The following is a 27031-nucleotide window of genomic DNA, read 5'->3' on the forward strand; positions in this document are numbered from 1 at the left end:
TTTAAAAAGTTGACTTTTAATTTGAAGGAGACAAGTCACAGGAAATGCATGTGTTCAGTTAGCACTGCTGTCTGGCATTAAAATGACATCTAAAGAGCAAAACAGCGGTCACTTTCAGCATTTGTTGACAGCGGATCCCTTTTAAATATGTCAGGGAGTAGTTTTATTCAGTCTGTGGGAGTAATGACCAAGAAGGAGCTGTTTGATGAAGAGGTACTCTATCATAACTGAGATTAAATCAGACATATTGTCAAATAGGCAATTTTGCTTTTTGCTTTGACAACAAATCCTCCGGCATCGTCTTGTCAGTCAGCTCACCTAACTCTCTCCACGCTAAAGGTGAATTGTGACCTTGTTATTCGGTGCTGCAACTCTGCTGCTGGCCCCGTTGCTTTGTAATGTAATCGTAGTTTGTAAATTTGTAAGCGTGGGGTCTGTTAACCGACCACCATGCACCACTGGGACACTGACTACCACAGCAGGCCTAGGTTTAAATAAGTTATTTATAAGGAAAAAAGACTTGCACTGTTAAAAACTAATGTGCATACAGATGTATACTTCTGCTCATATTTCTGTCATATTTAACAATAAAAATGCAAACAGAAGTGCTGCCAGGTGTCTGGCAAGAAATAAAGTACAAATGTATTTAATTTGTTAGTTCAGTGCAAGGTTTCAATAAGTTACTTAAGAGTAGGGAAAAAATATTTGCACTAACTGTTAAAAACTAGTCATATAAAAATATATACAAACTGCTGTCTGCATTTTTCAACAATATATTTATTGGCTTTTTGTCCATGAAATGTACAGTACAGACATCCATATAAAGCCATTCCTCCCATCCCCAATTACACAACATTCTCGGTCAAAATAATGAATAAAATTATATACACACATACATACATACGTACATACATACATACAGGGGCGGGCTGGCCATAGGGAGGTTCGGGAGTATTCCCGAACGGCCGATCTGTTCCAGGCCGAACCGGCCGGTGGTTTTTACCCCATAAAACGGCCGCAGGTGACACAGAGTGGAACGTCAGACTGGGTCAATCTAATACTTTGCATATTTAGGGGGGATATGAGCAGCCCCTCCCAACTTGAGCTGATCCTTGTTTCTATTGAAATGTGATTGGCTCAGCCACTCAGTCAGTCATTAAAACGTTATTTTTCCTGTTTAAAAAAAAGAAAAAAAGAAAGAGGAGCGGGATGAATTCAAATTAGCAAACATGCTAAAAAGAAAGAAGCCGGAGAAAGAGATGGGTGGAGCAGAAAAATTAAGGGCAAAAAAGAAAAAAAGGTTAATACAGGATGCAGCCAAATGCGCCAAATTAACAGAGCTTTTCCGTGGTAGAGGGGCGAAGGTCAGCGCGGCTAGTGTCAGCCAGTGATGACACGGGACCCAGCAGCTTCGGGCAGACAATTAATGCCGGTATGTCGGGCTGCGTTGGGTCGGGTTGTAATTTCCAGGCCCATTGAGAACTCTAGTTTGTGTTTTTGGATGTGTTCAGGGCACACAGAACTAGACTTTCCGCCGATCTGATCGGCTATATCGGATCGGCCGATATTTTGCATTTTATGCAATTTGTGAGATCGGAGATTTTTTTTTTCTTTTTTTCTTTATTGACAATAGATCAGCCGTAATGTCTGAATTCACCGATCCGATCAATGGTGTCATTGTCGTGTTGAAACTTTTTGCAGATGCTCTCGTTGCATAGATTGCAGATGGCTTGTGTTTTATCTGTCTCATTTACTCCGAAGAAGTTCCACGACACTGACATGTTTGTTTGCTAGTGATGATGTTGCTAGCTAATGATTCAAGATTCAAAAAACTTTATTGTCCCCCACATAGTGACAGGGCTCAAAACATAAACGCCACAAAGACATAAAAAACACATTTAAACCAATGAGACGTGTTTGTTTTGCTTCAAACAAACAAACAAAGCACAGTACACACACAGTAGTTTTGATTGTTGAAAAAACATAGTGTGTGAGTATGAGTATGCATAGTATGTGTGAGCATATGTACTTCAATACACTCTACTGACTGACTAATCTGTGTGTGTTGTGATTAATATCATTAGATTGTTTTTATACTGCAAATAAAGTATTCATGTTAAAATTATGGTTCCACTTGCGCCCGTCATGCGATCGGATAAAAGGCCTCTCCAAACCAAGCTCCCGGGCTGAATTTCAACCCCAGCCCGCCCCTGCATACATACATACATACATACATATACACATAAACACATATGTATATACATTAAACCAAAAAGATACATATATATTATATTTTATAGTACATCCTCAAGTCATTCATAAGGCATCTACATCTTATAAAAAATCTTCAGCATTACATCTTAATATGTAAGTGAGTTTTTCCAGTGCCAGGCTGCAAGACATCTCCTTAATCCATTGACTAGTGTTAGGTCCTGTAGTATCTTTCCATTTCAATGCAATTACATGTTTTGCCTGTAACAAGCAGAAATGAATAAATATCCGTTTCTTTGTACTTGCTGGAAAATGTTCAGGGTATATATGTAATAAACATATTTTAGCTTAAACAGGACTAACACTTTCTGTTAGTTTAGAAACCAGCTTGAGAACCTTTTTGACAGCTCCACATGGGATGAAACAGAGTTCCTATTTCTTCATTTAATTTAATGCAATTGTCAGGAATACTGGGATTAAAATGGTGTAATTTCAATGGTGTAATAGAAGTCCTGAGCAGCCATTTATACTGTAACAGTTTGCACCAAGTTTTTATGGTTTCGGTTTGGGCGGGAGGACACGTCTTCTTCCAGTCCTCTACAGAGATGGCTAACTGAAGATCATTCTTCCAAGCAGATAGAAATGAATGGGAATTTCTTTAGAACCTGATGATAATAATATATTATAAGACATGGACAACTGGCCTCTATCATGTAAATGTTTTACTGTGAGCTGTATAATGGTGGACAGTGAGGGTACCAGAATGGTTTTAATTTGGGAATAAATTAAGCTCCTAATTTGTAAATACTTAAAAAAGTGCTTTCTTGGAAGGTCATATTTATCTATCAACTGCTGGAATGACATTTAAGTGCCTTCACTATACAGGTCTATAATTTTACTTAGTCCTTTATCCATCCAGTGCTTGAATCCTGCATCACACCTCCCTGGTTTGAAACTATCATTTCCCCAAATGCGTTTCATTTAGAAAGGTAGGGGCTTCATGCCAGATTGATATAGTGTTTTTAAGAAATGCATTATGTGTATGATTTATAAACTTTTTTGTGAAGAATAAAGATATACGCTTAGTTGGAGTTCTAATGTGTTGTTTTCTTCTATGTCTATCCAAGCAGGAACATCAGTAGTGCAAAAATAGTACATAGTAGCACGAAGCTGGGCTGCCAAGTAGTAAAGTTTCAGATTTGGCAGTCTGAGCTCTCCACAATGGTATTGTAGGTGAGAGAGGAGAGAGAGCCGCAGTGTAGGATGCTTATTGTTCCATGTAAAGCGGGTGAAGATTTTCCTTAATGTACAGAAAAGGGATGCTGGTGGAGGGAGTGAAATAGTCTGGAAAAGATGTAAAAAATTAATAATATTGATGCATCCTATCTTAGAAATAGGCATTGAGCTCCATCCCTCTAAAGATTCCCCTACTTCTCTCACAAGTGGGTTATAATTAATCGCTACAATGTTTTCAATGTCCGATGTTATTTTGATTCCTAAATACGTTAATCCTGTTGGGGTACTAGCAAACTGTGTGTAAATCAGGGGATGTTCTCTCTCTTCTATATTTGGCAATAGTAACGGACTTTTACTCTCCAAATGTTGTCAGAAGATGACCAAGCACCTTGATTGAGGTTCCCAGATTGCACAAAAACAAAACAATATCCGCAAAAAGAGAAAGAAGATGTTATCTCTTGCCTATTGTTATACCTGTGATTTCAGACGATTGATGGATAGCCAAGGGGTTCGATGGCTAACAAAAATAATAAAGGGGACATTGGGCATATTTGGTGTGTAGATCTTTAAAGATTAAAAGGCTTTGAAGTTTGACTGTTTGTTGTAATTTGTGCTACCAGCTCAGTATATAATAATTTGATCCATTTGAAATAGCTTTTCCCGAATCCAAATCTTTTGAGAGCATCAAAATGATATCTCCACTCAATCCTGTCAAAAGTCTTTTAGGCGTCTAATGGCAGGATTGCATGGTCTCTAATGTTGTATTTAGCATATAAAATATTTAACAACCTGCGTATATTATGAAAGGCTTGTCTCCCCTGTACAAATCCGTTTTGATATTTTAACAGTCAGGTGGGGAATATATGTTTCTATTCACCTAGCTAGTGCCATACACAATAAAGATATTGGACGATAGGATTCTCTTTCTGAGGGCTATTTGCCCTGCTTTAACAGCAGAGACACTGCTGAGCTGTGGCTCAGTGGGTAGAGCAGGTTCGAACCCCGGCTCCCCTGGGCGGAACTGAGCCACATGCCGAAGTGTCCTTGAGCAAGATACTGAACCCCGAAATTGCTCCTGACGCGCAGTTGGCACCTTGTGTGGTAGCCTCTGCCGTCAGAGGGCCCTGTGATGAGCTGGCGACTCGTCCAGGGATATACCCTGGCCTCCGCCCATATGAACACTGGGATTGGCCCCAGTAACCCCCGCAACCCCCCGAAAGGGGGGATAAAGCGGTAACATCCCCGCCACCCTCACGGATAAAGCGGTCAAGAAAATGATGATGAACTATTATTTTTGCCTCTTCAGTTAAAGTTGGAAATTGGAGTTGTTCCAAAAACGTATTTTGTTTTCCTGAGTTATCTAAATATTCAGATTTATATAGATCTTCATAATATTTTGCGAAAGCTGTTGTTATTACAACTGGATCAACCATGTTTTTCCCATCTTCTGATTTAATGGAGTTAATAGCTCTATTTGTCTGCATCTTTTTTATTCTCCATGCTAGCAGTTTTCCGGATTTTTCGCTCTGGTCATTGTACAGTATGATTGTTTTAACCAAATCAGATTAGAGGCTATTTTATTAGTAGTCATCTCATTGTATTGGGATTTCAATAAGAGACACTTGTGATGTTTTTCTTGGATATCACTGTGATGTAGTTGTTGTTCTAATTCTCTTACTCTTTTTTTCAGCTGATAGCTGATTATCTCACCCCTTATATACAGTTGTGTTCATAAGTTTCTGGCCATTTTTCAGAGAATATGAATGACAATACAAAAACTTTTCTTTCACTCACGGTTAGTGGTTGGGTGAAGCCATTTATTATCAAACAATTGTGTTTGCTCTTTTTAAATCATAATGGCAACAGAAACTACCCAAATGACCCTGATCAAAAGTTTACATAACCTAGTTCTTAATACCGTATATTGCCCCCTTTAACATCAATGACAGCTTGAAGTCTTTTGTGGTAGCTGTGGATGAGGCACTTTATTTTCTCAAATGGTAAAGCTGCCCATTCTTCTTGGCAAAAAGCCTCCAGTTCCTGTAAATTCTTGGGCTGTCTTGCATGAACTGCACGTTTGAGATCTCCCCAAAGTGGCTCAATGATATTGATATCAGGAGACTGAGATGGCCACTCCAGAACCTTCACTTTTTTCTGCTGTAGCCAATGACAGGTCGACTTGGCCTTGTGTTTTGGATCATTGTCATGTTGGAACGTCCAAGTAAAAAAAAAAAAGGATGAGTGCACACTTAACAAATAAAAACATATGAGGACAACTAAGGACACTGGATTCATGTTTACATAAAGGTGTTAATGCTGTAACCTTGTATCTCCAATGGCAATGTGACATAACAAAAGCTGAAAGGAAAGGATAAGGACATCAGAGTGTTCATTTGGAAAACTAATTAGATGGAATGAGCGAATAAACAGTGTTGTGTGATGGGTAAGGCCCTGATTAGAGAACAGATTCAACCTGACACCTTTTTATTTCCCAGGTACAGTTCCTCCAAATAGGTGCTGCCTCCTGTGATATCCTTTGTAGAGCACTACAGCTTAATGTCACAGCACTACACATGTACACTGTACACACACTTATAGTTCACATGTGTGGTCAAATAAACACAAACTCAAATAACGGAAGGCCTAAAGTATACTGTACATTACAGTACTATGACATGTCACAGACAGCCGTCTTGCATATTTGACCTCAATAGCAGTGTGAGCCATCAGCCTGAATAATGGAGGATGATTTTGTGATCCTCACTCTTCAATGAATAATATGTGTGTGTATGTGTGTGTATGTGTGTGTGTGTATACGCACACACACACATACACATATATATACACAGATACATATGTATATATATATACATATATATATATATACACACACACACATTTATATATACATATATATATATATATATATATACATATATATGTATATTTCTGCTGATCTCCATTTCTCTGTCTATCCATTTTCTTAGAGATACCAAGGAGGGAGATGAGGGAAGACCCATCTGATGAAGAGTGAATAACAGGACAAAGTAAAGGAAAAATACAAGAAAAGAGGCAAAGGAGGAGAGAAATTAAGTCAACAGAGGAGAACAACGGGCAACAGAAGGAGGAGAGAAAGGAGATGGGAGATGTGAGGAGCTCCAAGAAAGAGGACAGAGTTGAGGATAGATAGTAACAGAAGGCCTGTAGGGAGAAAAAACACACAGTCCTACAAGAGACTGGGAGCTTTGGAAAGGTAAGGACGGAAAGCAGTGGAGACTGGTTGAGGGAGGACAGAAGCATCTGGATGGTCTCCACCGGGACGGTCAGCAGGTTTCCACCCCTTCAAAGATGGCCTCCAACTTCAATGACATCGTCAAGCAGGGCTATGTACGCATGCGCAGCCGCAAGCTGGGGGTGAGTGTATGTGTGTGTGCGTGTTTGTGTGTGCGTGTGTGCGTGTGTGTGCGTGTGCGTGTGTGTGTGTGTGTGCGTGTTTGTGTGTGTGTGTGTATTTGTCTGTGTTGTCTCTACATGGCTGTTTAATCACATCCATCACAAAAGGAGAATAACTTTACATTGTAAACTAAGATTGTTGACGAGTCCACTAATCTAAACATTTTCTTAAAGCCCCCCTCCTTTGTATTTTGGTATTTTAAGGATATTTTATACTTTCCGGGCAATGTTGATGAGCCACACTGTTTGCCAAATATTTTTTGACAAAGAACTTAATTTTGTGCTCAAAGTCACTAAATTGAAGCTGTTGCTAACATGGAATAATGACGTATGACTATAGTAGAATCTATATTATCTATATGTCATCCTCTAATAGGGATTATTAAAGCAGCGTGGCTCCTTTAAGAAACAGGGCAGTGTGTAGTGTGTGAGTGGTCGAGCAAGAGAAGGAGAAATAGCTACAGTGATGGTGTTCAGACCAGACAGGTGTGAGCGACCGGCTCAGAGGAGAAAGTTTAGCAGAGAAGTTGTCTAGTGGCAGTAAATGTACAGTACAGTTTGACCATAAGTAAACTCTGCAGCTCCTTAATACACAAGAAGAACTTCTGTTTGAAGTTCTGCTTCTTCTGCTGCTAATATTCATGCTGCTTGTCCATGCTGATAGTGTTGTGTGTGTTATAGAGTTTAGTCATGGTCAAACTGTAACCTGTACTTTACATTTACTGCCACTAGAAAACTTCAATGCTAATCCTTCTGTCTGCTCCACTGGCTAACGGCTGTTCTCAAACAAGCCACGCCACCCTTAAGACACCAGAAGCTAAGCGTGGTGGATGACATATTATTATACTTGTCAAGAGTTATAAACATTGTCAGGAAAGATCATAAAAAATACCAAAACACACTGGAGGCTTTAAAAAAATGCCTAGATAGAACTGTTGACAGGAGCGTGAGACAATCCCCATTGACTTTCAGTGTCTTTTTACTTAAGCCACTGTGCACAGTACAGTATGATTGTCACTGATATTTAAAAATACTCACTACGGTCCACTGATCATCTGCATTGTATTATAATTAACATACAGTGTAAATACGAGAGCTTCACCAATATATCCGTTGGCTGATATTGGCCTATCACATATATATCAGTCATATTGTCATTTTTATGCTGGTTTATAGTTTAACCATTAGTGATGTAGCTGTTACATTTCCTGACACCAGCTGTTTTATCCCCCGTTGAAGCGCGCTCTGCTGGACAAACTATGTCATTACACCAAATTTAAATTACCCCAAACATGTTTTTCTGCATTATAGTTTTTAAATATAAGGTTTTCATATCGGTGCATATCGGACAATATATACACCGATACTGATATATCTGTGATAGGCTAATATCAGCCGATAAAATCGGCCTACCAATGAATCAGTGAGGCTCTACTATTTTGCACAATGTTCACTGTGTGTCCTTCAAGGAATTTAGATGGTAAAAAATTCCAAGAGGTCATGTAACTTAAAATGACCCTGCTTGTAGTGTATTGTGAGAAACATGAGAAAACCCTGCCTGAATAAACTCAGTCCACTGCATGCAATTTAAAGGTGTATTTACTCTAATTACTTTAATACAGTTATAAAAAGACAATTAAAAATTAACAAATCACCTACTGCCTACAAGTGATTTGAGAAAGCTTGTTTATGAGCAACGTTAGATATCATTAATATGTTCTCATTTTAATATCACTACAGACACTGCTACATTTTTTATGTTGTGAAGCTCTACAGTGCAGAGTTCTTCTTTTTACTGACATATTTCATGAATGAAACCACAAATAAAGCAGAACAGGTCACCTTTAATATCAATTTAGGGGTGTCATTATTCTACTAATCAAATCTTACAAATATACAACTACTCATTAACAAAGTAATAAAGTTAAAATCCTAAAGAATTTAAGATATAAAACTACTCCACAATAGCCATTCCATGTGTTTAAATTCTGTAATGTAGTGCTTCATATCAGCCTCAGTTTACTGCTCTGTCTTTTTACACCACGTCACAAAGCCAGATGTATCCTAATGACTTTTGTGATACTGTCATGATTAGTGAATTCAAGCAATAACTCAAATTCAAACAAACAAACACACACACAGACACACACAAAGGGAAATTTACTGGTGGCAATGGAGGTAGGCTTAAAGGTTGGGAAGAGGCTGGGAGTCCAAACAGTCAAGGGCATAATTGGGCAATGAGGACGAGATGAACAGTTTGATGTACAAGTCAAATGACTTAAACAAGTCTGCAGAGTTCCTAAGTACTTTAGGGACCAGAGAGAATGTGTTTGTTGAGAGAGACACAGAGGCAGAATGGACAAAACGGTACTGAGGCATTGGCAAATGACCTGACTTTTATCTTTCAGCACCACCATCAGGTTTAAATTAGTGGTTGCGTGTGAAATGTCTCACCGTGTGTGTGTGTGTGTGTGTGTGTGTGTGTGTGTGTGTGTGGTGTGAAACAGGAGTAATGTCACCTCCAGCTATGGTTGAAGAAAACATATGAGACCATCATCGCCTGCATCCTTGTTCTTCATAAAGTCATGGAATCCCACTGCTCATCCAACACTGGGACGCAGGGATGTGTTTGATCCCTGTGCATTGTGTTAGAGAAGCGGGCCCTTAATAAGGTTGCATGGCAGAGTCCATGCAGAATATTTCCCAGCTGAGGTCTTGTGAGGACAGAGTTCTACTTTTAGAGTCCTCCTCTGTCCTCTCCCAGCACAGGCTTTGGATCAGCTGGAGAAATTGTCTGGCTGTGATGTTGAGATGGATTGATTTGTGTCCTCCATCATGAAGTTAAGGGATGGATGTCGAAAGGTCTGTCTGCTTTGTTCATTTTTTTGTCAGTTTCTAAATCAGCACTAATCCCATTTTGATGAGTTTCAAGAGTTCTGAAATCAAATGGATTGTTTGAGGAAATGTGCTACAAATACAGGCAACATTATAGCACCCTCGTGAAAAAATAATAAAATATTATATCATACAGTATATTAAATCTTAGCATACTTTGACTAATAATCAGTACACTTCAAATATGTAAATGATCATTTAGCTTAAAGTTTGTTATTTTGGAACAACTTATTTTGTACGAAGTATATTTTAGTTTTAATTAAATTGTAGAAAAGTGTATTTAGTGTACTTTTATGTGCTAAAGTGAAAAAACTTCAAGAATGTTTTGTACACTGTAAGTATATCGCTGTGTATGTACTAATATACATTTATATTATTAGCTTTATTAGTTTATTTAAAGCCTACCCTATTTGTGTTATAAGTACATTAAAATGTATTGTGAGTTTCTTGCAAATATACAAGAAATATACCATTAATATATTCTTATTGTAGTAATAGTATGCTCAGTTATACTTTGGTTTGTTTCAGTTACTAAAGAAGGACACGTTGAAGTTAATTATCAATATACTTTGTTACTTTATTGTACCACTTGGTACTTTACATACCCTTATACAATGTTGCAAGTGTATTACCAGTCGGGATTACGTTTTGGACTATTCCCCAATGCGGAATGCACTGCCCAGGTGAAAAAAAAATAAATAAAAAAACATATTCACATTTTTAATGGTACATTGCAAATATACTTACAAAGATGTATACTGTCTGTGAATACATAAACACATCATGCTTTTACCAATTTTAGTAATTAAACATTGTACCATAATACAGAGAAATATTATAGGAAAATATACTTCACTAATGAAGAGACAGGACATTTTAATTCAACTTTACATGGTTTCAGTTTAATTTGTATCAGAACTATCTGAAAAAGAAAGGACAGTTAATCAAGTATTGCAAGTATCAAACTGTAACTGATTACCTTTTAATTATACTTTAGTAAGTAACAAAAGCAATCATAAAGTCATCATCACACTCTTTCCACATTTATTTTCCATTAATCACTGAAGTGGCATTATTATGTTGATCATGAGACTCAAAGTCTTGAGACTTTTGAGGAAAATCCTCTGTAGGACTTCAGATGTGCATTTGCGGTATGGTTAGCATCATTCCAAACTAATCAAGAATCCAAATAAAGCAATGCCCCCAATCCACTGAAGACCTTCTTCCTCTGGGTCAGGCTCAGGCTCTGCACCATCCCTCCTCAGGATACACGACGCATCACACACTGCTCCACTGCTGGCTTCAGTGTCTGTGGTCTGTTGGGTAAAATACAACAGGGCCCATGAGCAATGAATGCAATGTGAGTTTTAAAAGATGAAGTGCAGAAAGACACCGGAGGCATGACAGTTAACAGACGTTAACTGAAATATGAGTATGCAAAGCAAATACCAGTCAAGCTCTGGTAAAATTTAAAGCAGATGTAGCTAGCTAGCGCTTAGTCTGTTAGCTCGATATCATCATTCATATAATCTGTGGAAACAAACTTTTAACTGCTGAATTCACAACTCAGTCTGCTGCTCTGTCACTCTGTCTGCGGCTTCAACACTCCACAACACTGAGCAGCTCCAGCAGCATCAAAGGGTCAAAACAGAGGACAGCTCTTATACAGAATACAGTAGATAACTATATGTCTATATTTCTATTTTATGTATTCTTTCTCATGGCACTAGCTTGATGAGCAGAAACAGCTAAATCTAGCATTTTACTTCAAAAAGTTTTTTGCTTACCACTTTTATATGCAGTGTAGCAATGATGCTGCTGAAACATGAGATGTGCATTGTTATTGTACTTCAAGAAAGCATACATACTGTATTACAAATAAGATGAACACAAGTATACTTCCAATAAGTACACTAAATTACTATAATAATAATAATAATAATAATAATAATAATAATAATAATGTAATTTTTAAAAGTAGCCTAAGTGAGTGAGTGCACTTACAAATCACACTCAAATAAAATTACAGTTACTTACAATTACACTTTCAGTGTGTTGTTAAAATTATCATTTCAAGCATACATTTTAAAATGTAAAAAGTTCAAGTAAATGTGCTTTAGAAATTACACATAACGTTCACTTTAAGCAAATTTTCCTGTAATATATTTCTAAAAAGTGTGCTATAGTGACATTATTTTAAAGTGTGTTAAAAGTGTCATGTGAAAATTGGTTCAGAGTATGATGTTGGTATATTTTCATATATTTACAGATAGAACAGTTCTTTTTAGTATATTTGCAATGTACTTTTGAAAATGTGAATAAATTTGAAATAGATTAAAGTATTTTTTTTCATGAAAAATCATGGTATTGATTTGCCCAGCTAGAAATTTAAATATAATTCACAAAAAAATGTATAAAAACATTGGTATTACAGTACATTTGAGCTGGTAGCTGGATTAACTGGCCAAAAATTTGGCTTTTACATTTCGTTTCTCTCTCTGTCTGACTGTCTCTCTCTCTTTGGGAATTTTTTCATTGTTTTTAACACTAACTGCTCTAGGTTTTTGTCCCCGTCTTATTTTTCCCTTCTTTCTCTCACTGCCCTGTCATTTAATTGCTCTGTGTCTTCTCTTTCTCCCTCTGCGGTTTTCTGCCCAGAGCACTGATTCTTCACAGCTCATTCTTCCTTCTCCGCCTCATTATCTGTATCCTTCCTCTGCATTCTTTCTGTGTCATCTTTCTCTCTTTCTTAACCTTTTTCATTTGCCTTTTTAATCCAGCTACTCCTGACAGTTCTGTAAGCAGTCTGCCCATACATACGTATGTGATGTGCAGTGTGAAGCAGGGATAGTTTGGCATCAGTGGAATGCAGCTTGCGTGCTTTGGATCCTTACTCCTTTAAAGTGGCAAGGTAATGGATATAGTCATTAAAAAAGATGTTAACTCCTGATGTTTCTTTCCTTATTATTTAATGTGTATGGTTGAATGATTAATTAAAAATCAGTCCATTATTCTAGAGTTTTTGGTTTATTGAACACAATTGGATTTTATGTTCCTGTTTTGATTTTACTTCAGGTGTTGACGTCATTTGGTAAAGTCCATAATTTAAGCAGTTGAGAGGGAAAAATGGTTAACATTAGTGTCTTCACTGTGATTCTGAGTATCACAAATTTCTGACAACTAGGCTATCCCCCACCAACAAACATAGACAAACCAGTGGTAAAACAGCTGGAAAACCATTATCATGAGGATCCATCCATCCGTTCATTGTCTTCCCCTTGGTCACAGTGGTAACAAGCTGTTAGGGATCCAGATGTCCCTCTACATAGCAACTGAGAACACACTGAAGGTCTAGAAATACCTTATTTCTAGGCCTTCAGTGTGTTCTCAGTCTGCCTTGGGGTCTCCTCCCAGTGGAATGTGCCTCGAATTTGTAAGCCCTCCTGGAGGCATCTGAATCATACTGTATGTCCAAACTATCTCAACTGTTCGCCTTTTAATGGAAAGGTGCTGCTGTTCTACTTCAAGCCTCTTTTGGATCTCCAAGCTCTTCCTGCTTTCCCACAGAGTGAGCCCAGACACATTTTGAAGCAAAATGATTTGGTCTTTTGGTCACTGCCACAGGTCATGGTCTTGAGCTTTTGGTGCCACGTAGATCGACTGGTCAATTCAGAAGAGTAATAGTCTTCATGCTTCTGCACATCATTCCAATACAGCCAACACAATGCTGAACTGTCATGGCTAGTAGTTATATCTAAATGACATCTAATATTAAGGCTGCACAATTAATCAAAATAAAATTAAAGTGCAATATTACAATCACAAGAAGCTGCAGTTTTTTGATAAAGGTAAATGTGTGACAAACAGCATTATAATGAATTACTGTAGTGCTGCAGAGATGTCCTGGCTGACAAAACTTGTTCTCCAGATGTAAGAAAAAAACATGTTTGTTCTGTACAGACCCAGTTCCCACTTTTAGTGAATCATATTGCAATCGCAATATCTGTAAAAATAGTCTCAATATGATAAAGTTGACAGGAACTTTACATCATTTGTATAGGTTCACTTGTTAACAAAATTCTAGCAACAGGGCAACCACCTTGGAATAATACTTTCTAAAAAGAAATAAGGTTAATAGTAAGGTTTTCTGTTTTTCACATTCTGCTATCATGGTGTGAGTGCAGCATACAGTATTTGTAATGTCAGAACTTTTGTTAGCAATGTTAATTAATCAATGTTGATGCACATATTGCTTTTTTGGCCACAGTGACACTTTGATAAAGTTGTTATCACAACGTGTTTCAAAACCAGCTTATTTACACACCTAGCAGACAGCAACATTAGCATCCATTTGGAGTTGTGTTTGTGTCCACCTGATGAATTTGAGAACAACATTCAACCACCGTTTCACTTTTTATCGGTCTTCACCAATGCTTTGGGAAATGTTTGGCTTTTTAGCTGCTAAATGTTCCACTATGTTCACCAGGTAGTCTCGGTCTGTTGTTTCTGCTGTACAGTAGTGTTGATACATATCAATTCTGAATATTTGAAACCGTTTCAATACTAATTTTCTGCAGTTTCAATACACAGGAACCAACTATGTTTTCGCTCTCTCTTCTCTCCGACAGTGAGTTGACACACACACATTAAAGTTTGTTGCAAGCCAGCGGTCTGGCAATCATAAGCATCATAGAATCTTTTTAAAATGTATTTTTACAATGTTTTTTAAAAACAAAAATGTGTTAAACAAGTAGCAAACTCCTTTCAGGAATAACTCAACGTAGGTTGTGGGCGTAACGTAAGTGTGCAGTCTTCGAGAGAAAGAGAGCGAGTGTGGGACACTGAGTATAATGTTTTCAGTAACATTATAGCTGTTAACGTAGCAGTGCAGTGTGTGTACAGGTTAGGCTGTTTGTTGGTGAATAATTGCTACCACTCCTCAAGACCTAAGTCAAGCTTGATTTCAACCTACTGATTAGAGTGAAGGGGGTTTGCCACAGAGTTAGGCTGCAGTCACGCACACACGAGTGAAACATTTGCGTCCTGTTTACTCCCATTCTATGCACACCAAGGGCCAAAAAAAAACATTTGCATCCAGCTGCAAAGCAAATGCGCATCTTGGCTCCGTGTGGAGTTCAACTTGAACTGAACTTTGACTGGTGAAATTGCAGCCACAGCTAATTGCAAAGACGTGTGTGCGCTTGACCCCACAAACAGACTACAGACCAACACATGGAGTTGTGTCTCCGTCCTGCAATGTCCACATTCAGCACCCACCGGGGTTTTTCATTCACCTTCGCATGTACTGTATGTCTGTCAGTTTTCAGTTTTCCCAGAAGTATCAAAAATTGTATCAAGTGTCATTATTTTTTGAGGTACTGTATTGAAGTTTGAAATTTCAGTATAGTGTCAAAATTACTACTAAGTTAGCATACAGTACAGGCAGGGCCACCCCTGGCCAAATTGGGGCCCTAAGCAGAATTTTATTTTGCCGTTTTTTACAACCTGGACCTTATTTCTAGCCAGATAACTTTGGTGTCATTTGGAGTCGTTCGGACGAAATTAGATCCAGTGGAGCGCCGCGTATATCCATATAATGCGAATGATCGGGGCACCGAAGCGCAGCCTCTATATAACGCATTATCTGCCGCGAAACTAGCTCATTTCACCAATGTTTTGTTATGATACGCTAGTGCTATTCCCCTCTGAGTCCAGGGTTGCCTGTTATCAACATCCGGGGTCTGTAGGTTGACCTACTAACCTCTGACCTGGATGATATCATCTCTGAGCGCCGCGCGCAGCCACAGCACAGCAACTCTGCGGCGGTCGGCTCGTTTAGCTGCAATTTGGCACTGCTATGGTTCGTTACTGCGTATTTCCAAATTGTCCGAACAAAATGACCAATTGGACGAAGTTCAGCTTCCACAGGCTTCCTCTCCGCAACCTGGACTTACTCAAGCTCTGGCTAGTTGCGCTGAAAATGGACCCGAATACTCAAGTGGAGTCAGAGGTTAGTAGGTCAACCTACAGACCCCGGATGTTGATAACAGGCAACCCCGGACTCAGAGGGGAATAGCACTAGCGTATCATAACAAAATATCGGTGAAATGAGCTAGTTTCGCGGCAGATAATGCGTTATATAGAGGCTGCGCTTCGGTGCCCCGATCACTCGCATTATATGGATATACGCGGCGCTCCACTGGATCTAATTTCATCCGAACGACTCCAAATGACACCAAAGTTATCTGGGTGAGTAAATGATCGTATTTTATGCTAGAAATAAGGTCCAGGTTGTAAAAAACCGCAATTCCCCTTTAATTTATCTTATTTTATCTAATCTTATATGACTGTTATGCATTAAATTCACCAAGAGATGGCGACATTTTACCTCTATAAAAATAGCCCAAAACTTCCATTGATAGCATAGATTGATAGGCTATAAACCTGAGCCAACATACGACCACCAACTGGTCAATTAACCACTCCTTTTTCAACAGAGGTGAATGTATATGCAGTTAACAAGACATTCAATAAATGATAATCAGGGCCGCTGGAAAATTTAATCTCCAGTCCAGAATTATCCTCTCTTCTGTCTCATGATTAGCAGGCTAGCAGCTGGGGTGTTTATGCCACAAAGTTTTTCTTTTTTATTTCAACAACATACCCACCTTCAAGTGAAGCACGAGCCTCCTCTTGTTTTGACTTTGTCTTTCTTTTGCTTGTTCCCGATTCATATTGCCGTTTTGAGGCCATCTCTCCACCTGCATCCAACGGCCTGTCGGCGCATCTAAACGCTGATTGGTCAGATGCTGCGTGCTGTCAATCATTGGGGCAACGTGTGCGGTGTCAGATTACTCGTCTCTTTTTTTTTTCTCTCCTGCCTCGGGCTGACTTGGTGCTCTACGCGCGCCTCACGGCAGCGATGCGCATCCTTTGCGCATTTGCAGAGAATGCGTCCCCTTGCGCAAAATGGGGCTCCCCACGGATCGTGGGGCCCTACGCACAGCGCGTGTTCTGCGTGTAGGGAGGGGCGGCGCTGAGTACAGGACTACAGTACTTTCATTGAAAACACCAAAACAATTAGCTGAAATCCACAGAAATGCAGATGGTCGACACTAGTCTTTGGTATCTATCAGCAATATCTGACATCATGCATAGTCATTTTATCCATCATTGAAATAAAAACATTTCGTTTTCAAAGCTTTATAGTTGGGTTTTGTTAGCTTTTGTTTTTGAATCCGAGTTTAGAAAAGCAATGTAAACCCTGGAGGGCGAGCAGTTTCATTCAGTGAGTTAACAAAGTGAAAACCCAGGGCACAGACAAAGGAGGAGAGGAGGACATGATTACAAAAAAAGAGGTAAAAAGAACGTTATCTGAGGTAGTCTTTGTGTCCTAAGGGCAGAGAGGACTTGCACAGCTGAGGTCCTCCTCAAGGCTGGGGAGATAGACCAGCAGAGTCATGCTTAATTATTCTCAACAGGAACAACAAAGGAAAGAAAAAAGCCCCAGCCATGCAAAGTCCCAGCGCACTCTGACTACTAACCTCAGATGAACTGATGTGCACATACAGTAGAGCCCCAATGTTTTCATGCAATGGTCTGTTTTTTGTTTTCTGTCAGAGTATAATGAACTATTGTATTGATCGGATTGATAATGATCAGTCTGATGGGCATGGTGCAACACCCGCACACCCTCCTTAACCAACCTCCCACTGATTGAGCATGCATTGAGCATTGAGTAATTTATTAATCACTGGCGATTAATAAAACACTCGTTAATGGGGCACCACCTCCGTTGTTTTGTCTATTTGAATAATCCGGAGGTAATTAATCAAATTCGACTGGACAAGTTTAACTTGTGTCAATTCTAATCAATTTCAGATAAATTCATTCAATCTCATAAATGAAGTAGTGAATTCTACACAGATCCATCTGTTCTCCACATTAAAAACAAACCTGCACAGACAACGACGTACGGTTAAATATGTTTATTGACTAAACAATTCAGATTAAATAAACGAAATGGCAATTTAAATGAATAACAACAGGTAACAGGAAATATAGAATAACTAAGTAATGGGTTATTAGTGGAATATGGGCTGATGGTGAGATCACGAGTTAGGTTGAAGCATTTAAAGATTACGGGAGTAATTTTAATACTAACGAGACCCTAACCGAATTTCTCTTAAGCTAAAAGATCAGAATCAGAGCCATAGACACCATCTCATGTATAATGTGTGGATCCAGCTGTTGTGAGTGATGGAGAGCCTACTTTCTTAGCAGAGTTGCGGAGTCCGCGGCGGCGGATTCCCTCGGGTGATTTGCGGCTCTAGCTGGCAGTCCCGGTCCAATGGCCGAGGGTCAGCTCGTCCGGTATCAGTCGGTTGGGCACCTCGGTCCGCTGTCTTAGGAAGAGGGCAGCTGGTCCCGTACCGATCCGGTGAGATCTTGGCTCAATGCCCAGCGGGATGGTACCGCTAGCGAGCGCTGGGGGCTTGTCAAAGAGCCTGTCTTTCGTTGGAAACCGCTTGCACGGTCTCGGACACAGCAAGTTGCTGTAGTGTCGTGATGATGATTGTGATAAAGATGTTCTTCTTCGTTGCTTCGAGTGGTTCTCAGGCTCTGACTTTGTAAACTAAATCTAACTTCTTGAATAAAATAACTGAGGATGATACGTTGATCAGGCGGATCGTCCGTTGTTAGTTAATGCAAGATAATCTAAATTAAGTTCACTTCTTCAAAAGCAGGTTACGATACTTAACTGTATAAAACAAATTAAAACAGAACTTCCTTCTGGTACAAACTTAATAAAAGAAGCTAATCAATACTGCAAAAAATATAAAAGTGAGAAAAATCAACGCGTGAGCACTTCTGCTGAGGTCGCTGTCTTGGAGCGTGTTTCAAAGAACGGAAAAATTAAAGACGAGAGTTTCAAAAGTAAGTTACAAGAGTAAGAGTGAAAAACTAAGTTTCACTAACAAAAACTAAAACAAAACTCTAAACTCAAAATAAAAACTGACTAAAACTAAAAAACCCGACTAAAGAAACTGAAAACAAAAGAAAAACTAACTCGAGAGAAGCATGTCTCCCTGTTTTATTATCTACAAATCGAGGCGTGTCTGGGGGGCAGGGCTTGCTGGCTTTTATCTCCAAGATTTAGTGGAGGTGTGAAAATTCACAGAAACTCACTAAACTAAACTTATAGTTTTAAACGTTTCAAAACCGTGCTTCACCTTTTCACAGAATCTCACCATGGCTCACTAGATGTACTTTGTCTATCATGAAAAGGATTATGACGTGATTAAAATCACTTATACATATTTCTCCTAGTTCTAGCTTAATACTTGTTAAACAAAGACATATCAGAGACATTTACTGGTTATAACCATAAACATATTAAACAGAATATTTCTCGTCCAACTGTACCAGGACTCACCATCAGGAGGTGCTGTGGTTCCACCGAACACAGGACAGATTAAACATTAAAACTTGATCTCAGTCAATCTTAATCGTAGAGAAACGGGATAAAGATCAGTTTTATGAACTTCTTTTACTGTTTCTTAATTTGTTAGAATTAAGAGGGTGAGATACTGACTTAATGGTTAATTAGAAATGGTCTGAAATCTGGAGGAACACAGAGACCATTTGGGTGGAATGTCCCACAGATAGTGAGACCAGATGTGTCGTAAATAACAGAAGACAGAGTGAGAGCATAGAACAAACACCAGAAGGTGTCTGGTGTCCACTCTGGAGAGTGTGTTTGTGAATCAGAAGTCAGAGAGACAGAGAGGGTGAGAGAGAGAGAGGCATCAGACATGTTACTTAATTTGCAAATGTAAAGACTCTGTATTAACACAGTCTCTGATGACCAGATAGCTCCGGTCCCTCCTGATGTGGAGAGAGTAGGTGACTCCATGCTCACTCAGACTGACCTGTGAGGGAAGAATTTATCTGTTTGGAGGGGAGAGAAAGTTCAAAAATGGGAGTTTAGTTGTAAATTAATTAAAACTGTCCTCATCTGAAGTCTTTATGGTCCAGGAAAACACTGTCCTCTCTGCCAGGAGATAAGGTGGCAGCCTGGAAGGCGCCTTCTTCCTGTGAATCTTCTTCATCCAGATGAAAAGAGTTAACAAGAACAACAGGGCCTCAATGTAATGCAGAGTCGATGGACATGTGTTCCTACATATTCCTGTGTAGTTTTCCCAACATTCTGCAAATAGCAGTAAACTACATGTTTTATTCTTCAGATGCATCTACACACTGAAGTGTTGGACTCCACACTCTGAAATTAGTAAACTAAACACTCCTTGGACTAGTGTGTATTTGAATATGTAGAGTGCTGCACTTAATGCATGACACCAGCACTCAACTAGTTCATGGACATCATTTCTAGTCTTTGCACATTCTGGAGAGTAGATTGCCCTGAATAATGCATCTAATTACCAACCAAATAGAAAAGGTCAACTATATTTGATGTTACTGACACTTACCTAACATCTTTAATACAATTTAGATCCTCAATACTCACCAGTAGATATGCATATGCTGCATTTAAGGGTTAGGGTTAATTATTATGATATTAGGACAAAACACCTACCTCAGTGGTCCTGAAAGAGTCTCAAAGGTGGAATTAAATGTGACATTGGCCAAGTTTTAAGTAAACTGAGAGGACACATGCATAGTTGAGTGCTTGAAATGCCTTTCACTGACAAACTCCCCATAGCTGAAATCATAAAGACGAAAGTGAGGTGGTAGTGAAGTCATTAGGAGTGGCATTTAGAGTTGACATAAGCACAGTCGCTCATTTTTAATATTGATTAGTGTCAGTGTCACCCTCAGAATTCTTCCTTAGCAGTGGCTAGATGGGGTCCCTGAAAATCTTGGGCCAGACAGCATCTGCATTTTGTTATTTTTATTCACATGCACTATTATGTACATTATTGATTGATTATTCATTTACTCTAAATGATTAGTAATGATAGAAGCCTGTTATGCATACAGTACTCCTTGCTCAGAAGATTTTTAATAGGGGGTCAAGCTAATGTAGCTAACTAACTAGCTAGCTAATATAGATTTATACCACCATTTAACACACAAAAAATAAAGAAGGGGATCCATACCTTTTCATCAGTCTTTGCCAGAGTTGGGTAACGTTACTTTTAAAAGTAACTCATTAACATCATTAAGATTTCTTGTTATGTTCAGGTTTTCTGCGGACCCAAATGTAGAGATCGGAGACAGTGCTTTTCAGTTAGCAAAAGATTTATTTTGCAGAGTGCAGTTCAGGTGGTAGCGAGAGTGAGGTGACCAGACAGGCAGGTAGAAAGGCAGGCAGGTAGGCAGGTAGGTAGGCAGGCGGCGTTGTCCGGAGCCAGCGAGGAGGAACTCGGGGCAGCTGGCGAGCAGGAACAGAGCGGAATGGCGCTGAGGGTTTCTGCAGGGCGAGCCAACACACAGGAACATAAGCACAATAGAAAAACACGAGAGCAAGAAATAGTAGGTTTACAGAACTTAATTCTGAGGCACAATGTAATCACCACACAGGACGGAATAATCTGGCGCTGAAGCAGTGAAGAGTCCAGAGTAATATAGGCGGAGGTTGATGGGCTGATGAGAGTCAGGTGTGCCACTTCGCTGCTGCTGCTGCTGCTGCCGCCACGCCCACACACACACACACACACAAACACTGGAAAGGGAGCAGGTGAGGGAGAAAACGGAGGGGGAGAAGGTAGACGGGGAAAAAAACAGAGAAACAGGACAAGGCAACCCAGCTGTCACGGTGGCACCGTGACATTACTGCCATTAAAAAGTAACTTGTTATGTTACTGCATTATCTTCTTGGAAAAGTAACATGTTAGAGTACTTTAGAGTTACCAAAAATTATGGTAAAACCTCTTTGCGACTTGTTACGCATGTCAGTTATATTTTCCAGATGGCGTGTAGCCAACTGTACATGTACCTTTGGAAGTATTGACTTAACTTCATTCTGTAGCCCACAATCGGTAACTCAGCCACCTAATAATAGGAATGACAGCAAAATAAAGAGCTGTAAATGTTATATTCCATCTAACAATCTGACAGTGAACTGTGCAGAGGCATACAGTATTAGGCACAGCTGTTTCGATGAAAACAATACAACACAGGCTCTTATAGCCGAGTATATGATGTTTAAAAATACAACTAATGAACCCGTGAACTATGAGAAACGATAAAAGCACAAATCAATGAAAGTGCATGGGCTTCTTTTTTCAAAATACATTCCTACATACAAACTATATAAGTGCATTCAGGCTTTTCAAACACACAAACTCACCCAGCCAATGTTCTGTTCTGTCTAGTTAACTTTACTCCAAGGTAGTGATTATAATGCAGGAGAAGAAGTTTATCAAAACGTGTGTCTGACAGTCAGTTCCTCTTCGGGTTGAGGACAAGACTTCCAAGGCTAAAAAGCCTCTCCACGGGCGCGCTGGATGGCAGCAATTTTCTCCAGTAACGGATACTTTCATTAAAAGTAACTAAATAACGGATTACTTGAATTGCAGAGCTAACGCGTTTTTTCTTTACAACAAAAAAGTGATCCAAGTACTCAAAAGTCTTACACTGAAAAGAATACTCAAATGAAGGTACATGATGATCTTGTTAGAGTGGGTACAGTCACATACACACCCTGCCACATACACTTTTCTCTTTTCAGTTCAAAGAACCTTTAAATGCGTTTTTTATGGCTTGAAGGCATCATTATATAAGCAGCCCTCTGAGGCTTATAGGTTAGCCTGCTCTATAGAGCCTGGGCTCCCTGATCTTGTTTTCAGATTCACATCTCCTCCCAGCACTACAGGCGCTTTGACCTCCCTACCCCTTTATAATATCCTCCTCCGCTCCTCCAGAGCAGGCTGCCACTGCTTCTCCTCATCTGGTGCTCCTTCTCTCTGTCATTAGAAACAATGCCATGGTTATCAAGAGGCAAATTCAGGTCAGACTCAGACAGATGTAGCTTTAGCTTCATTGTGGTATGGCACTGCAAGAATACGGTATCATCCTCCTTGTTTAATGTTGGTTCCTTTGCAAGAAATATATGGAGATTAAAGTTAAAGATTATTGTGAATTCTCAGATTAAAGATGGTATTCAAAAAAATAGGCAGGGGACAGCACGAACAAATACAGACTGGTTCCTGACTAAAAATCTTTGCTGGGGTCTTGAATTACCTGTCTTACAACAACTGCCATAAAACAAGGAAATGTCTAGCTTGAATAAAATGTTTGTGTAAAAGGGGGCTGGGCAATGTATCTGTATTATATTGTGATATGAGACCATATGTTGTGAACTGAAATGGCCCTTCAAAAGTAACATCTTAAACATATATTTTGTGACTTCATACAGATACAGGTTATTTAATGCAAATAAAACATTTCCTCTGAACTGACACGACATCTCCATGTGATCACACAAATCCCATGATGCAACACGTTCTTCATTCTCCTGTGCAGACTAATGTGCATCTGTCAACACTGCATTAGCAGTAAGTCAGAGATGTGCAGCATATATAAGCCAACCACAAATTATGTAATAGTTTTGGGAGAAACTGAAATGACTCTGAATGTGCCTTCCACCTCCACATTGATAAATGAAGCGCCAAGATGATCACTCAAAATCATTTACATGGTAGCTGTTAGCACCGACCTTGCTTATTATGAAACAAGAAGGCCAAAGTCATTGCCAAAAATAGCAACTAGACTGGTACAGAGCCACTGTTGCTGAAAGGAGTCATATGCTGCTATTAGTCTGGAGGCGCTAGGACTTTGCAGCAGAGGTGACAAAGGTTACTAAAGCAGGGAAGATAAGATCAGATCAAACTTAAATGATACCTGTGGGGACATTGGGTAGTGAGGGACGAAGCATTCCCAGAGGCACTACAACAACCGATCGATCTACCGTGCTCAAAGCTGATTGTCCTGCTGGGAAAAGATTTGTCTAATCTGATCTGGAAGAGGTTGCACTTGTTTGTGCAGCTCACCTCTCTGTCTGGGAATTGAACCCCCGTCTCCTGTGTGATTGGGGGCCACTGTGCTGATGAGGGGGGGATGCTTTTGTCTGGTTCAACATTAAATGATGGTTATTTAGCTGACGCTTGGATACAAGACTTACAATGAGTGTATTCAACTATGTGGATACAACCCAATAACTGCAAAAATCATTCTAGTACATCAATTTCCTCAAATTAGCTGAACTGCTTCAAGCACTATAGAAACAAATCCAATACATTTTTATTTATATAACCCAAAATGGCAATCACATTGCCTCAATGGGCTTTACAATCTGTACAGTGAATGACATCCTCTGTCCTTAGACCCTTGATTCGAGTAAGGAAAAACTTACCATCTAAAGAAAAAAAAACCTTTTAACAGGGGGAAAAAAGATGGAAGAAACCACAGAGGAGGGATCCCTCTCCCAGGATGCAATAGGACAGACATGCAATAGGTGATAAAGAATTTTTTTTTGGTATTCATTGGCCAAGGTGCAGTCTTCAGTCTGCGATGGAAGTTATGTAGTGTTCGTCCTTATATCAGGGGGGAGCTCGTCCTTGGGGGAGCCAGGACAGCAAACAGCCTGGATTTTGTTGATTTGTACCTCGGCCCTCTTTGTAGTGAGGGAGTAGCAAAGTAGCACTGGCAGTAGCTGAGCATGGGGATGGGCTGGGGTGTATGGTAATAATAACAGTAATAATTCTATTTGCATAGCACTTTGCAAGTACACGCACCACAAGATGATTGTTTGGCAAGTACCATTGTGTGAATTCTGATCTGAACTGCCACCACTAGCCAGTGCATGTGGACGAGTGGCGTAGTGTTGCAGAACTTTTGTAAGCTGTAGACCAGCCGGTCTGCTGCAGTCTGGATGAGCTACAGGAGTCAGACGGCACATGTAGGCACATCTGCCACGAGAGAGTTGCAGCAGTCTAAGCACAGAATGAGAGTCTGGAACAGACCCTGTGATGCCTTCTGGGTTAGGGACAAACATATCCTCCTGATGTTGTGGGGCAAGAAGTAGATGGTAGAGTATCAGTGGCAGAGTCAGGACACATGAGTGAGAAGGAGTCAGGTGAGGGGAGAGCTGAGACGGGGGATAAGGAAAGAGAAAAGGGTGACAGCGAGAAAATGTTGCTGCAGATAAGGACATAGTTTGAAGTAGAGGTGTGCGATATTACGATATATATCGTATTGCGATATGAAAAAGTCTACCGAAGGATATAACCCTCTGTTGTTTATATCGTAATTTTAACGTGTAGGCTACTTGTTTAGCAATGTTAACGTACACTACAGTTGTGATTTAATACACCGTGTAAAGCACAACTCAACGTCGGAATGACCGTTGGATATCCAAATTTTGAGTTCAAAACAAGTTCATTGTATGAAGGCGATGTAACTGCAGCAACGCTACTGCTTTGTGGTAGCATTTTTACGTGACCCGCAAGGACTAGTTTACGGCACTGGTCGCTCGGGAGTAAACAGAGGCAAAGCAACATGGCGGAGACGGAGGAGAGCGCAATGGAAGACGAAAATAACGTTAGCTACTGGCTGTCCTACCCGGAAAAAGATCTTTATTTTTTTATATTTACATAAAAGCTTGGAATAGTTTTTGTTTACAAATTCTTAATTGTTGTGACAGTCCTGCAAAAAGTCACGAATAAAAGGAGAAAGTGCCATTCATTTGCCTTTCATTCACATGGTTATCAAAAATAGTGCTGAGATGTGATTGATTTGAACATATATATATATAATTCTAAGAAAAAATACTATATCGGGATATATATCGTTATCGGGATATAAAATTAGCTATATCAAGATATAAAATTCTGTCCATATCGCACAGCACTAGTTTGAAGAAGAGGAATGTTTGAGAGTATAAAGAAGTGGTCAGAGACATGAAGAGGTTAGAGAGAGGTCAGTGGAATGTAAGGACGTGTCAATTACCATCTTTGTGACTGGAGGGAGGAAGAGAGTGACAATGAGAAAGAAGATAGAGGCAATAATTCTAATGTTAACTTCTCCGTCTGGATGTTGAAGTTTCACCGGTCACCAGCCATTACAAGCAGGGTGGAGGACATCTAATTCCTCATGCAGACCTGCCAACCTGTATGCATTTTATGAAGCAGGTATGCATTTTGACATCGAAGTACACTGGTACGATTTCTCACTGCAAACTATGCAAAAACCTGGGTTCAATTGTGCACATACAGTACTCAGGTCTACCAGCAAGTGGTAACAGTCAGGCTGGATTCATTCTCCTGCTTTCATCCAAATATCATGCGGTATCAAGAGACTGTGACATCAATTTTTATCCCTTCTGTACTGGTGTTCGCAGTGAACACAAAGCTTTAGGGGGGAAAACACCTTGAATATGTTTTCTTCTGCTTTCTTCTTCTACATTTAATGTCTTTTCAGTCCACCCTCCACATAAAACCTCTCCCTCCTCTCCATCTCTCCTTCCCCTGTATCTCTTCACCATCCTGTGTTTGAAGCAATCAGGTCTCGGCAGACAGAGTAGCTGTGAGGAGTGCTAAGTGAAGTTAAAGAGAGGAGGGGTGTGAGGGAGGGGGGAGATAGAAAGTGCTAATTGCTCTCTTCTCAAAGCTTCAAAGATGAAACTGATGTGAAACAGTTTGGAGTTACTGTTATTCCTCCGGGGGTCCTCACATGAAAGCACAAGAAAATGATGTTGTTACAGCAGGCATGGCGTTAGTGTAAGTTTGAAGTGCTGCATCGGCAGTAGACTTTAAATGGATACGTGGGCATTTTGAAGAATGGTCAGCTGTTTTTCTTCTTCAACATACATTTTCCTTTCAGATTAACTAAAATGTCTAGTTTTACAGAACATGGCTTGAAAACGTGATAATTTCAGACACTAGATTGAGAAAAAATTAAAAGGAGACAGAAAGGATTTGAAAGGATGAAATGTGGTACATTAATACTGCTGTATCATTACCTCACCAACAAGGTTATGTTATCGCCCGTGTCCATTTGTTGGTTGGTTTGTCTTGGGTGGAGGATGGGTTTCAGCCCAGAACAGGCCCCACTAACTTTTGGTGTAGATCCAGAAAAAGGAACAGATCCAGGAAGTTTTTCTCACTTTCCTTAACATTGTAGATAAGTTGCTTTTCAACATATTTGTTCATTTCTAAGGAAAAAATGCATGGATCTGGTGTATATGGGTGGCTGGTATCTATGAATGTGTATA

The 27031-nt window shown here is 39.6% G+C and overlaps 1 protein-coding gene across 1 annotated transcript in view; it reads left to right on the forward strand.

Moving 5' to 3' along the window:
• The first annotated feature begins 6667 nt into the window (after window positions 1–6667).
• Window positions 6668–27031, forward strand: part of dok4 (docking protein 4) — a 41588-nt gene continuing 21224 nt past the window's right edge. Inside the window, exon 1 of the mRNA XM_073463743.1 lies at window positions 6668–6861. Coding sequence (XP_073319844.1) covers window positions 6796–6861 — 66 coding nt within the window. The 5' untranslated portion in view covers window positions 6668–6795. The remainder of the gene's footprint in view (window positions 6862–27031) is intronic.

Source organism: Pagrus major, chromosome 4 (assembly GCF_040436345.1).
Source record: "Pagrus major chromosome 4, Pma_NU_1.0".
In the NCBI taxonomy this organism is placed as follows: Eukaryota; Metazoa; Chordata; class Actinopteri; order Spariformes; family Sparidae; genus Pagrus; species Pagrus major.